The 14,188-nt window shown below is 33.8% G+C and overlaps 2 protein-coding genes across 6 annotated transcripts; both read right to left on the reverse strand.

Annotated features, from left to right (window-relative positions):
• Positions 1 to 2,010: 2,010 nt before the first annotated feature.
• LOC112755273 (RING-H2 finger protein ATL52) lies at positions 2,011 to 8,440 on the reverse strand. Of its 4 annotated transcripts, none has more exons than XR_011874593.1 (3): positions 7,148 to 8,440; positions 6,951 to 7,034; positions 2,011 to 2,392 (listed from the first exon to the last, which is right to left on the reverse strand). XR_011874593.1 is itself a non-coding variant. In XM_025803256.3 (2 exons), the coding sequence occupies exons 1-2, from the start codon at positions 7,907 to 7,909 to the stop codon at positions 7,014 to 7,016; spliced, it is 783 nt and encodes a 260-aa protein (XP_025659041.1). In that variant the 5' UTR covers positions 7,910 to 8,440; the 3' UTR covers positions 6,807 to 7,013. The 4 variants fall into 4 exon arrangements, 1 of the variants encoding a protein (XP_025659041.1); XR_003178965.3 differs by lacking the exon at positions 2,011 to 2,392 and adding an exon at positions 5,680 to 6,254; XR_011874592.1 differs by lacking the exon at positions 2,011 to 2,392 and adding an exon at positions 5,680 to 6,254 and having other exon boundaries at positions 6,951 to 8,440.
• A 48-nt stretch (positions 8,441 to 8,488) lies between these two features.
• LOC112755272 (uncharacterized) lies at positions 8,489 to 12,973 on the reverse strand. 2 transcript variants are annotated; one of them, XM_072221310.1, is made up of 5 exons: positions 12,639 to 12,973; positions 10,031 to 10,201; positions 9,767 to 9,935; positions 9,021 to 9,673; positions 8,489 to 8,935 (listed from the first exon to the last, which is right to left on the reverse strand). In XM_072221310.1, exons 2-5 carry the CDS (start codon positions 10,189 to 10,191, stop codon positions 8,833 to 8,835), a joined length of 1,086 nt encoding a protein of 361 aa, XP_072077411.1. In that variant the 5' UTR covers positions 10,192 to 10,201; positions 12,639 to 12,973; the 3' UTR covers positions 8,489 to 8,832. The 2 variants fall into 2 exon arrangements, with proteins under 2 accessions (XP_072077411.1, XP_025659037.1); XM_025803252.2 differs by having other exon boundaries at positions 9,021 to 9,935.
• Between the last annotated feature and the right edge of the window lie 1,215 nt (positions 12,974 to 14,188).

The raw sequence follows: 14,188 nt of genomic DNA on the forward strand, positions 1-14,188 counted from the left end.
TCATTAGAAATGCAACAAAGACATGTTGAAAATCTTTTTTTTTTTTTTTTTCCATCACTTGTTCCGTGATATGAGTATAAATGACGCTTGCTTTTTGAGTTGAAAATATTTTTCTTGTATATAGCAAACTAAAGTGAACTACATCTTCTCCAAAGCCTAACAAGATCCCTACACTGAGCCAAGAAGACCTTACAAACTTGAGGTCACTCATTAGCACTCTTACTAAACCTTCTAGTTCATGGCTTCATGCTCTCTAAACATACCTGCTGGTAAACACTCACATACTCATTCTGTTAATGCATCAAATACTTACACTTATAGATTTTAGGATAATAGACTCTGGTGCATCTTACTATATGACTTGCCAATATCCATAATTTTCTTCATATAACTCATCTTTGAACAACCATCATATTACTGAGGCATTCAATTCTCATACCATTGTTGCATGATTTGGTACCATTGCTCCTATTAATAATAACCTTCACCTAAAACATGTGCATCATGTTCCTAATGATTTCATAAATTTATCTCCCTTTTCCCTTAATCTTTGTTTATCTACTATATTTATGATTGATTATTAGTTAAAAAATAATAATTCTCTAACAACACCGTTTATTAATTGATAGTTACTGACAAATTGTTGGTTCCCCAATTAGATTCAATTTTCTTATATGGAAGAAAACAAGTTATAAACCCAATGAGAAAAATAGATATCACAAGCGTTATATAAATGAAAAATTGTATCATTTTATAGGAAAATAATATTGTTATTCTTATTTTTTATGAAAATAAATTCTTTTATTTTTTTTTTCAATTAACATAATAAAATATGATCTCTCATTATATACCTCTTTAAATAAAATTAAAAAAATGTGTTAAAAAAATATTAATCGATAAAAAACTACACTTAACAACATCAATTAAAAGTAAAAAACATTGAAAAGTTTTATTATTATTTTTTATAATGTCACTCCACATCATTTTTTACATTATTGTATAAATTTATAAAAAATGACATTATCAAAGTAAGAGTAAGAATATTCATTCCTCATTTTATATAATCATATGCTTCTTTCGACTAATAAGTGTGCGTTTGGATTGAGGTTTGTCAAACTGGAGTTTGAATAAAAGTGATTTTGTAGAATTAATTTTGGGTAGAAATGAGTTTATGCCAACATAATTTATGTTTGGCAATTGTTTGGATAATATTAGTTAAAATCACTTTTAGATAAATAATTAGTTAATTACTTAAAAAATATATTATTAAATTATAATATTATTTTTTAAATATATTTAATTTTTTTATACTTCTTTTAGTATTTTTTTTATATAATGTCTTTTATAATACTCTATTTTAGTATGTTATAATTTTTTACTATTATAATAAAAATTAATATTTATTTATGAAATTAAAAATAATATATAAAAATTGACAAATTTTTAAGTATTTTTTATAATAAAAATTAATATTTATTTATTAAATTAAAAATAACATATAAAATAACATATTTTAATATTTTTTTTAAATATTTTTAATAATTTTATTTTTATTATTGTTTTAGGTTCTAACTTTTTACAAGTTATATTTTTATTATTATTTATAATTAATTTTTTATTTAATTTATCATTTTTAATAGTAACAATAATACATATTATAAAAAATAGAATAATAAATAGTGCACAAGAATTACAATGATAAATTTTACAATATCAAACAAAAAAATTTCAATAATTATTTTAATACTTTCAGTATTCTTTATATTTCGTATTATTTTGAACGATAAAATTTTATTACTTATGACTCTGTTATTATGTATGATCAATTTATTTATTTATTTTGTTCTTTTTAATAAAATCAATAATTCATACTATAACAAAATTACAATAAAAAATTTAATAAAAAATCAAACTATAAAAGAAAGTATTAAAAATGATAAAAAAAATTATGGAAAAAATTATTAAAATCAATAATCACCATAACCACAGCAAAAAACCTAAAAACATGTTAGGTGAACGCAGAAGTTTTTTTTTAAAGAAAGAGCTCAACACTTAGGTGGAGCAACAAGTAAGACAAAACAAAATCATAAAAGTCGAACAACTCCTATGTCATCTCAGGCATAGCTATCAACAACATGAGTTATTTACAACACTATTCTGTGGCACATGAAAAGGATTGATCCACGCAGTCTCTAATCCCTGTTATTTTGTTGTGAAAAATGACATCATTTCTGAGTAACCATATAGTCCATATAACTGAGAAGAACCCAACTAGCCAATACTTGCGTAACTTTTTTCTCATCGGCACATATCTCCAACTCTCAAATTGCTCTTTCAAAGTATCGGGGATAATCCACTCCTGTCCAAACGCCGAGATCCAAGCACACCACACCTACCAAGAGTACTCACATGTAATAGATAGATGTATACTTTCAACATCTTTCTTACACAACATGCATATAATATCATTTAAAAACTACAATTTCTTGTTTCAAGTGAACGACATTTTTACTAAACACACCCTAAGTATTTTAGTTAGTCTACACAATTATCAAGGTCACCTCGTGTTACCCGTTCAAAACTAGAAGATAAATTTGCTTTTCTCGTGTATTATTATAGAGTACGGTTATTTTAAGAGAAATAGAAAAGGACAAATAGATCCCTGATCTTTTGTCCCGCGGACATTTTCGTCTCTGACCATTGAAAAATACTTTTAAATCTCTGACCTTCACAAAACTTGGACGGATCAGTCCCTGACGGAGGCATTTGGACGGATCAGTCCCTGATGGAAACATTTGGACGGAGGGACTGATCCGTCCAAGTTTTGTGAAGGTTAAGGACTTAAAAGTATTTTTCAATGGTCAGGGACGAAAATGTCCGCGGGACAAAAGGTCAGGGACCTATTTGTCCTTTTCTCTAAGAGAAAAGACAGAGGGACAACACTTATGTTGAACAATATAAATAATGGAATAAAAAATTAATTTTAAATTAATTTTACTATTCAGATTTTTAAAAAATTAAAAAAGGCTCTTCGTATAAAAAAAGTTTACTCTCACTATTAGTACATAATCCTTCTCTCTCATATCTTAATCCCTCTCTTCTAAACCGCCAATGCCATGCCGCCCTAGTTCTTAACAACCTGATGTGTCGTTTTTTCGCGTTGAAACCGTGTTGGGCGGCACCAACCAAATTTTCGTTGCCCTTGTCTTCGTTGTAGACCACCCCAGCCACCGCCATTGACGCAGGATCCCGCGTGAAGGACAACAACACGCCGTCACGAAGTCGCGCCATCGTTCGGCGACCACTCGCCCTTCCTCCGTGACAAAATCAAGCGCAGACACTGCTGTTCACGAACGCTCGCGTCGTCTCCGCAGCCACAACGAGGAAGAAGCTCGCGTCGTCCCCGCAGCGACTCCCCCAACCTTGACGCTGGCACCCTGCATCTCGTCACCATCCTCCCCTCCGAATCACTCACACTAACATGGTAACCACGTCGATGCAATGTCATTTTTGTGCTTTTTTCCCTTTTTTTCTTATTTTTCAGTTTTAAGAGGAATGTGATTTGAATGTGTGTTGAGTTTTGGAATGTTGTTTTGGATGTTTCGTAGCCTTGCCAACCACCGCAGCATCCTTTCCGTTGCGATTCGCAGCACCGCTACCACTGCATCGTCCTTCCACTCGCGATTCGCAGATTATCGTCGCAGCCCTCCTCCCCTCGTGATTGCATCTTTGTCTATCACTGCTGCATTCAAACGAAACAAGGTCGTCGTTTCTCCCATTTTTTTCAGAATTTTATGAAATTAGATGTTTGTTTCAATAGCTAAATGGATGTTTCTTTCTGTTTACTTCCATGACAAGAAAAACTAGTAGAATGAGTGAAAGAAGAATGTACTCGTAAAAATGTATCACTCATGGAGTTAGAATTTTCTACTGATAATGGTGGAATTAAACATAATCCAAAACTATTTTGAATTTGATGACTTGCTAGAATCAGTTTTGAAGAAGGTGTTGGTTCATTATTAGTGTTTGTTGTTATTGTTTGTGTTGCTACATATTTCTTCAAGAATTCAATGATGAAAGCTTGCCTTCAATGGCTTGTTCTTGGCTATAATTTAAGTGTTTGGATGTTTCTTTTTGTATGTTCTATACGTTTTTATTTCATAAGTTTCAGATGCTTGTTTTGAATTTTTTTTGTTATTATACATTTAGAGAGGAAAAAGCATACAAGAAGAGGAAGAAGACATTCGAAAAATAGCTTTTGAATGAGTTCTTATGAGTTGTAGTTTGTGCTTATGTTGTACAATTGAGGATTGATGTATTGAGTTTAAATTCTCAATATTTTTTATGATATACAGTTAAGTTTAGGATTAAGTGGCTCTTACTCAATATATTGTTATTTTGGATAGTGATTGCTAACAAAAAAATCATTTCAATTATAGCTTTTATACTCATGTAATTTTTTATAATGCCAATTCATTGTGGAATTTGGCTATGTAGTTTATGTTGAGTGACCTATGTAGTTTATGTTGAGTGAACTGATATCAGAACAAAATTGTGTTTTCAATGTTATCTATTTATAAGGTTCAAAACTTTAAAGTAATTTAAGAAGAAATCATGCAATTATTTTGATAATTGTAATCTTATTTAAATTTATTTTTTATTACTTTGGTTATCTTATTTTCTAAAATATTGCATGTATAGAATCAAACTTGTTATTTCATATTCAAATGGTAGTAATTTATTTCTTTTGTATAATCTGAATACGTTTTAAGTCATTAAGAAACATTGTTCTGATTTATTCACTTCTGATGAATAAACGGGTCACAATTTGGAGTTTGTGACTCTTTGAGTCCTTGTTACACAACAAATCCTGCTCTAACATTGAAAATGACCTTTTTAAAAAAAAGGCTTGTAAAGATTGGAATAAATGAAAATGCTTAAAATAAAAGAGACTTTGACCGTGTCATTGATCTTATTAATTAGTTAGTTATGAATCACACATAAAAACAAGCATTTGTATCTGATATTTATTTGTCTACTGATAATCCATGGAGTTTCAAGTGGCTGCTGTACAAAAATACATCTTGATTCCTAGCAATGACTATTACTAAGTTTAAATTAATTGTTTAATTAACTTTCAAATCACATAGGAAATCAAGCAAAGGACCAATGGTATAATCCAAACAAACATCAATTTTTTAAACGAAAAAACCATCCATATATATAGTAAAATGAACATCCATTTTAGTTCTTCAGTAACAACTAACAAATTGACTAAAATACGACACGTGCACCATGTTTAAATGGCTTAACTCAAACCCAATTTCAATTCAAGTAAATTAAACTAAATCAAATCCAAACCACATAACAAAAGAAACATGGGAAGCATGTGCATATAGAATCCAACAAATCAAGTAACAAATCAATGATATAAACCAAATAAACATCCACTTTTCATATGAAAACATACATGGTAAAATGAATATCCTCGTTAGCTCCTCAATAACAACTAACAAATTGATCAAAATACCACTCGTACACCATGTTTAAATGGCTTAACTCAAATCCAATTTCAATTCAAGCAAAATTAAACTAAATCAAATCCAAACCACATAATAAAAGAAACATGCAAAGTATGTACATGTAGAATCCAGTAAATCAAGTAACAGAACAATGGTATAAACCAAATAAACATCCACTTCTCATATGAAAGAACCATCCGCATAAATAGTAAAATGAACATCTGCCTTAGTTCTTCAGTAACAACTAACAAATTGACCAAAATACCACCCATGCACCATGTTTAAACGGCTTAACTCAAACCCAACTTCAATTCAAGCAAAATTAAACTAAATCAAATTCAAATCACATAACAAAAGAATCCTGCAGAGTATGTGCATACAGAATCAAGCAAATCAAGTAACAGAGCAATGGTATAAACCAAATAAACATCCACTTCTCATATAAAAGAACCATCTGACGGCGGGTTGGAGGCAGGGCCAGAGATGCGACAAGACAAAGACTCCAGCGCGGTTAGGTAGCAACGGCGCGAAAATTCCGGCACGGCGAGGGAGCGACGGCGCTTCGCGAGTTCAACAGAGGTGGAGATGCGACGTGTAGGAGAGAGGTATAGGTGCGTTGTTGGACAACGATGGAATAGCGTCTCCATTCTGGGCGGGGTGACGATGACGGCGTACCGTAGGTTTTTTACTGGCTACGATAGATGGCGTTTGAGAGGAGGAGGCAGTGGGAGGCTACGGTAAAAAAAGGGGTTTAGGGTTTGGTATGGGTAAAAATAAATAATGAAAAAGATAAAAGGTGAAAGTGAAATTAGGTTGGAATGTTTTTACATGGTTATTGGGCCTGAAAAAATAACTTGTTCATGTTGTTCACATCCTCTATTGTTCCTCTAGCGGAATTGTTTAAAAAAACATTTAAAAAATAAAAATATCATGTATAATGTACCTTCTTAAAAATTTAGTTATAACATTTATTTTTTATCAGCTTTATCCTCCACTAAATAAATGAAATCATAAGTTAATTATTTAGAGTTTAATTTAAATATGATATTCTATATTCAAATAAAATATACAAAAAATTTTATTGCATGTGTTATAAAATTAAATTTATTAAGTAATAATATATAAGAAAAAGATTATTTACCTTTTAATTCAGAAAAGATATTGAGTTGTTGCCAAGTTAATAAAATGGAAAACTGTACCAATTTTATTTAATCATGTGATTTGTTCCAGCAACAAGTATTATAATTAGACTACGCAATTATCAAGGTCAACAACTCTTACAAATTGCTAAATTAAATTTTCATTGAGTACATGAATAATCTCAAATTCTCAACAATGATAGTAGTACATCATAAGTTAATTAATCTAAGTTTCAAAAAATTCCAGAACATGGCATCAATTTTGAAGAAAAGATTCCATTTCACTCACCTTGAGATGAACAAAGATGCATCCACACTGCTGCTTTTTTTTTTTCCCCATTTGATTCACACATTACAGATTCACTTTGTTCTCCTTCAGTTCAATCAAAACTACACATCAGCTTCATCATTTTGATTCAAAATGTCAGCAACGGATAATCTTCTTTGATCCAAATTATTAGCACTTTCAACGTTGGGCCATTTTACCTGGACTTGACTACCAAAATCAACCACAACTTGCTGATGCTGTGAACTCTGAACAATTATTGCAACAACATCATCACTCCTCTGCTGATATTCCAAGGAATTGACACTGACAGTTGCCGGTGGCGGATGTGGAATCTGTGTCAATGCCGAGTCAGAGTGACTCGGATTGGAGTTATTATTAGAGAAAACAATATTGGAGCGGCACAAGGGACAACTAGCTTGTGATTTAAGCCAAGTATCAATACAAGGAAGATGAAAAGCGTGGTTACATTTGGGCAACAATCTCAAACTCTCATTCTCTTGAAACTCTGATAAACAAACGGAACAGTCACTTCCCTCAACCAACCCACCGTTCTTGATGTACTTACAGACGGTTATCGATTTGATCTGAGCCTCGTCCATGCCGGAAGTCGCAGCAACCTGAGAAGGTTCATTGTTATTAACAGTATCATCATTGCTATGATTTGCTTGATCGTTAACTCTTCCTCTGTTCCTGCAGAACCTTGAGATGACGGTGTAGTAAGTGACCAAGATGAAAGTACTTGCCAAGATTCCAATCACTGCGACTATAAGGGGAGAGAATTGGAAGCCGGAGGAAGAATCATCGTCATCTGAACCGTCACCGAGAACGATTGACGGTGGTGGAGGCGAGTACATGATGTAGCACCATTGAGGACAATACATGCTGCAAATCCCTTGGGAACAGTCCTTCAAAACCGAATTTGGAGCCACCCATGGATTTGTGTTACTCACAGAACCCATTAAAGCAGTAACTAAAAGCTATGTGGTCAGCCTAGAATCTTCTTTTGTAAGTCTAGTTATGTAAATGATGCGGATGTTTCTGAGCTGTTTGATTTTTCAGCCATAACTCTCAGCTGAGTTCAATGTTTTTCTTGGGATGAAGGGGAAGAGAAAAGAGAAGGAAAAGTGGGAGATTGGGTATCGGAGAGAGAGAAAGAGTAACGAATGGAGCGTAGTTGGAAAGCAAAGCGAAAGTAGGTGGTGGGAAATTGTGTGGTCACCTTATCGCCGTTCTCTTCGCTAACCTTCTCTTCTTGGTCTTATCTCTCTCTACTTTTTAAAGCTATTTTTTTTGGGTAAAGTTTACATAACTAGTCATATTAATCATCATTTGGTCACCGACAATGCCATAATTTCTCAACATGCACGAATTTAATTATGATATAGTATAATTTATTAACATAATATTACGCATAATAATTGCCTGATATTATAATCCAGGTTTTTATGCAAAATGGAAGCTTTCTTATGAGAAATGCAAAATTATATTTAATACTACCCAGCTTATATTTTAACTTTTAAGAACAAAAAATCACCATCTACTATCCAACAAGCGACAAAGCAATCCAGTTATCTCATCAATCTTCCAATCTAACATAAGAATACCACATTAACTTCTCACTTAAATACGCCTCAAAATTTACACTGATCTAAGTTTTAGAATCAACCACCATTTTCCAAAATGCCGAGGGAAAGGCACACAACATAACATTCTAACTCGTTACGTATTTCATGTCAGAATTGATTTTTACACATCTTACCTAAATATGCATGAATATAATAACCTGGAAACAGCAAAGATACAAGACAATTCTAAATTTTTCCATGTAAAACAAGTGAGGAGGATGGCAAAGTAAGGTCCCCACACAATAAACAGATGAATACTATCTTGCACTGAAAATTGGTTCTATTTCAGGTGATGGTTGTGTTCTTCGAGTATATTTCAATAGCAAACCTTCAGAAGTAAGACCTGGCACATTCAGATCCCTGAAAGTATTCCAAAGAAATAGAAATTAATTCAAATGTGAAAAAAGATTATATATTTTAATTTAAACATATAAGAGACCCAAACCTAATATAAGGCTGCAGATCTTTCCATTCCCATTTTGGCCGCTCTTTGAAAAGAATCGAGAATCGTTCAGCCGGAGTGGATGGCAACGAAGAGACACTGAATCCGCGGACCCATGTCTCGACTCCAATTCTCTCTGTCAAAACTTCTCCTTCGGCAAGATCAAAAGTTGGCTGCATTTCATCTGGAGTCCTCTGCCTCCACTCATCCATAAAACTCTCCAGCTTCATCTTGCCCCCTCTCAGGATTTCTCTCGCAAAATGAATGCAGACCCGCTTCTTGTCTAACTTCCATGCACAAGTATCCGTGCCGTCAATTACTTTCTCACCATATACGTGCAAGCAATGCCTTGCAAGTTCTGCAGGAAATCCATCAGAAACCAGCATGCTTACGACTTCATCTTCATTAAGAGCACTCAGTGACCAGTCGTTCAACACTGCATTTCTCAAAACCATTTCCAGAATCGTGTTCATGTATCTCTCGTCTACTAGTCTCCAATAGCTATTAATCTCCACAGCCGATAGTGCCTGCAGTCCGGATCTTAGTTCCTCGTCACTAGCTTGAATATTGTTTTTAAGATCCTTCCAGTTATATAATCCTGCTCTACTTTCTGGATTCACTTCTGAACTGTCAAACTCTTCAAGCCTGCAAGGGTTCTGCGAGAGGAGCAATTTAAGTTTGTCAAGTCTGGGAGCAACCTCAACAAGCTCCATATTACCAGGTACAACTTTAATCACAGGTGCAACAACCTTCTCCTTGTGATTATTTGCACCGTTTTGTGGATTTTGATCAAAAACATATTGATTTGCAGGAGGTATAAGCAAAACAGAATTTGAAGTTCCAACGAACTTCATTGCAAATGTTTTGGATTGAGTACAAAGAACTGCGTCTTCATCGGGCAGTCCTCTTATTACCACCCTATAACAGAATATAAAACATGGAAAATGTAAATCACAAATAGGAGAACCACAAAGAGGGAAAGAGCTACAAAAAGCTGAGAATTCAATACACACCTTTCATGCAGAACATCGGGAAGAAGTTTATCATCAAGCTCTAGAACGATCAGATCATCATGTGGTCCAAACAGAGGGTGGTATGCAACAGAAACCGCTGATCCAGGAGACATATGTAGAAGTGCTTCTGCTCCTACTGAAGATGTCTCTTGTGATTCCATTTCTGTCTCTCTAAAGTACGAAACGTCAGAAATAAAAATATTGAAAATTTCTCCACATAGTAAAGATGCTTGGTTCTATCATTTGATTATGTTCCTATTCATTTGTCAAGGATGCAGCATACTTCAGAACAAGATTACTATTTGATACTCAATATTGTACTACTTCCTAATAACCTCATCAACAAAGCTTTAAATAAACGTAAGTACTACTGCACCACTCATTCTATTCATAATACGTTAATAACCTAAGGTCACTACTTGTGTCTGTATTGGCTGCTACTGCATATAATCTACGAGCTAGGAGCCTAGGATGAAGGCTGCCTTCATTATATGGTGCTAATTAAGTACTTAAGAAGACTAACTTAGGGGCCAAAAGCCCAAAACCAAAATTGTTTCTTCAAATACCAGAGCTTGCCCTTGCTGACTTTTCATTGGTTATTCATTTAAAGTGTACATTAAGATATCAATCCCCATATTATTATTAACTCATCTAAATGTTATATAGTCTACCAACTGAAGAGAAGAAAACAAAACACAATCCAAGGGTGGTTTGCTTTGAAGAAGAACAAACTTGAGTATTTGCAAAGTCATCCATGACACAAGTGATTTGCAAGAGGATTGACTCATTGCTAAGGTTTTCCCTCATAAGATCCACAAGTGACAGTACCACTATCACTTGGTTCACTGCCAGTTGAGACCAATACATGGCTGGTGAGGAGTAGTAGCAAACCATGGTCTACTATAAGATAAATGCATCACTTGTCCAGTATGGGATGAGACCTCTAATCACCCATTCCCCGCCAGTATCAGCAAACTTGGCGTCAAAAAATAACAATCAAACTATTGGAGACTATACAGAACCACTAGAAGTAGAAATTAGACACCTAGATAACTAGTGGTTAGGAGGAAATCCATGCTTCTTGAAGCATGTGTCAACTGTGCGGCCATTCTTGCCACAAAAAGAGCACATCTTTTGCTGGTTCCTACCGAACATGTTCTTGCTCAAGTTCTTGTTGGCACCATAACTCGGATTAGAGTTAGTACTTCCACGACCATAGCTTGCTACCATAATCTTTGGTTCCTCATTAACTTCACTGCATAATTGCCTTTCTTGCTGAACAACCAATCCAAACACTTTATTTATTGGGGGAAGAGGATCCATTAACAAAATCTGGGATCTAACTCCAGAAAAATCTATCATTAAGCCCTTTTAAAAATTGCATGATGAAGTCTTGCTCCCTATATACTTTGCGTGCACACTGCCTTCTACACGCACATGGATGAATTGGCCTAAAATTCTCAATTTCACCCCATATCTTCTTCAATTGTGTAAAGAAATTCGTAATGGACAATGTACCTTGTCGAAGAGAATACAGCTCCTCATTCAGATCAGCAAGACGCATATGATTTCCTTGTGCAAATCTTTGCTTCAGCTCTAGCCTCTATCCATAGAGCCCTTGCTTTCTTGACAAATAGAACGCTTTGTGCAATCTCAATGCTGGTGCATCGAACAATCCAATTTCTAATGAAGGTGCTATTACGTCCCAAATTGCGCTCATTGGGTCTCCAGCTGCTGGTTCCGCCACAGAAATCCTCCAAGAATCCTATCTTGTTCTTGGATTCCAAGCCATTATCATAGCTTGTGACCAGAAATGGTAATTTGTCACATTCAGAGTTGTCGAGATGAGCATCTGCCCCGGGTTCTCGCTGGGATGCAAGAAAAACGGGCTCATCGGATTGCATATCGCTAATGCGGCTGGATCAGACGCATCGTTGCGTCTTTCTTCTTTGACCGGGCTTGGATTGTGAGTAATTGCTTCCATTTTTGCTCAGAATCGGTGACGGTGCACTTTATAATCACGCTTCTTCTTCTCAATCCCGTTGATCGAAGTCGCTACTTTGTTTGGTTGAACAAACTAAGCAGTGCTCTCATCAATCTCTGTCGTATGGGTTCGAAAGAAGTAAAAAAACGTGATTCACGGTGAACGAAGCTGATTTCTGCAGATTCTTGGCAACAAAAATCAAATCTTCATCTTCAATGATGTTATTGGATCAGCGTGACGCAGCAAAAATCAAATCCTCTGATACCATATTGGAGTATGAACTAAGAATGGAACTGAATTGGAAATGTTGGTCTCATTATCTGATAAATTGCAGTACAAGAGTGAGAGGAAGAGGAAATGAGATAGAAGGAGAAGAAGGCGGTTTGAGATCAGGTCCGGGAAGGAGAGAGAGTGAGATGGGTTTTGTTACAACTAATAGTGAGTTAGAAGAAACTAATTAGCATAGTATAATTTCTACTTCTAGTGGTTCTGTATAGTCTCCAATACAAACTAAACCTAAATAACCAAATCTGTGTTCAAACTTCAAAGTATTATTATGCAACAAAAAAAAAAACTTCAGATGAAGTGCCAAACAATCAAACAGAGGTAACGGCAACGGCCTACCTGAAGTCTAGAGATGGATGGCGAGGTAAGAACGCTGAGACTCGTGACGGCGAGGGAAGGAGGCACAGCGAGAAGCAGAGGCAAGAGGCAGAGGAGAGACGGCGCGACGGTGAGAGGCGAGGCTGAGACGGCGGAGTTCTAAGTGAGGGATGCCGCTAGCAGTGGCGGCGAGGAGGGCTGAGCGACGCCGGAGGCCACGCAGAGTTCAGACTTCCAAGCGAGAGGGTGAGAGAGCCAGAGAGGCAAGGAAGACGAAACCCGCGAAAAATTTTAGTAATTTATTTAACAATCCCAATTCACAACCGGGAATAATTTTACCCGAATTATTTTGTCACACCAAAAATGCCTTTGATTTTATTATTTTTATAACTAAATTTTAAAAAAATTAAAGACGAATTTAGTAATAATATATGATAATTATGTCTAGTTTGTTTATGTTAAAGATTATTTTTATGAAATTGTTGCTAAATTAATTATAATTTTTTTAAAAAATTAGCTATCAAAAATATATTTTATGCAAATAAAATTTTTTTTAGATAAAATTAAAATAAAATAAAATTTAAAAATATTTTTAAAATTTTTAACCAACTTTAAAAATAAAAAATATACTTTACTCTATAATATATATATATATCACTTTTAAAGTTTTAAGTTTTAACATTATCAAATAGTATAGTCTCCTTATACTCACCTAGAAATCGCGATCCACGGATTCGAATCTCACTCCTAACTTAGAAAAAACAAAAAAAAAAATTACCATATGGCTTTCCACAACCTTCTACTGTTGTCATTTATCCTAACTCTCAAACTTTAATTTTTAAATTCTAAATTTTCAAAAAAACGAAAGTTAAAATATAATGTTAAAACTAAAGCAGGTTAACTAATGGTAAAGATATGGTAAATTATGAATTATTTTAGTGATGATGAGGGCTTTGATAGTTAGTGTAGCATACTAGCATCCTATAAAAATCTGATTCTAATTGAAAGTTAGAACTTATTTGTTTTAATTAAAAAGAATATGTTTTGTCCTCATAAATAGAATCATTAAATTTAATTTGATATAAATTATGCTTAATTGCAAATTTTACTATTAGGATAAAAATAAGATTTAATTATTCTGTTAGTCTCTATAGTTTCACAAAATTTTTAATTAGGTTTCTATATTTTTTTTAATAGGGTTCCTGCACCAATTTTTTTTCAATTAGATCTCTTTTGATAATAATTGGATTAATTGTTTAGGGACCCAACTAAAAATAAATAAATTAGTGCAAAGATTCAAATAAAAGAAAAAAAAAAGTATAGAGACTCAATCAAAAAAAATTTTGTACAAGAATTCAATTAATAAAAAAATATAAAGATCTAATTAAAAATTTTACGAAACTATAAAGACCAATAGAATAATTAAACCTAAAAATAAATACATTTTGACCCATGACTTTTTAATAAATCATGAATAGGTTTGTTTGTGGTGTCATATCTAATTACTATGTGCCATGTGGAATAATAAAAGTTACTTAGATGAAAATTTAAGTTAATTTCGAGTTTGAATT

Source organism: Arachis hypogaea, chromosome 16 (assembly GCF_003086295.3).
Source record: "Arachis hypogaea cultivar Tifrunner chromosome 16, arahy.Tifrunner.gnm2.J5K5, whole genome shotgun sequence".
Classification (NCBI taxonomy): Eukaryota; Viridiplantae; Streptophyta; class Magnoliopsida; order Fabales; family Fabaceae; genus Arachis; species Arachis hypogaea.

What these genes read in the sequence shown, in the direction of transcription:
- LOC112755272 (XM_025803252.2), bottom strand. Translation starts at nt 10,191, where the DNA reads ATGGAATCACAAGAGACATCTTCAGTAGGAGCAGAAGCACTTCTACAT. An exon ending in CCCGATGTTCTGCATGAAAG is followed by an intron (nt 9,936 to 10,030) that starts GTGTGTATTGAA and finishes ATTCTGTTATAG; the next exon opens with GGTGGTAATAAGAGGACTGC. An exon ending in GATCTGCAGCCTTATATTAG is followed by an intron (nt 8,936 to 9,020) that starts GTTTGGGTCTCT and finishes GAATACTTTCAG; the next exon opens with GGATCTGAATGTGCCAGGTC.
- LOC112755273 (XM_025803256.3), bottom strand. Translation starts at nt 7,909, where the DNA reads ATGGGTTCTGTGAGTAACACAAATCCATGGGTGGCTCCAAATTCGGTT. An exon ending in ATTTTGGTAGTCAAGTCCAG is followed by an intron (nt 7,035 to 7,147) that starts GTAAAATGGCCC and finishes ATTGAACTGAAG; the next exon opens with GAGAACAAAGTGAATCTGTA.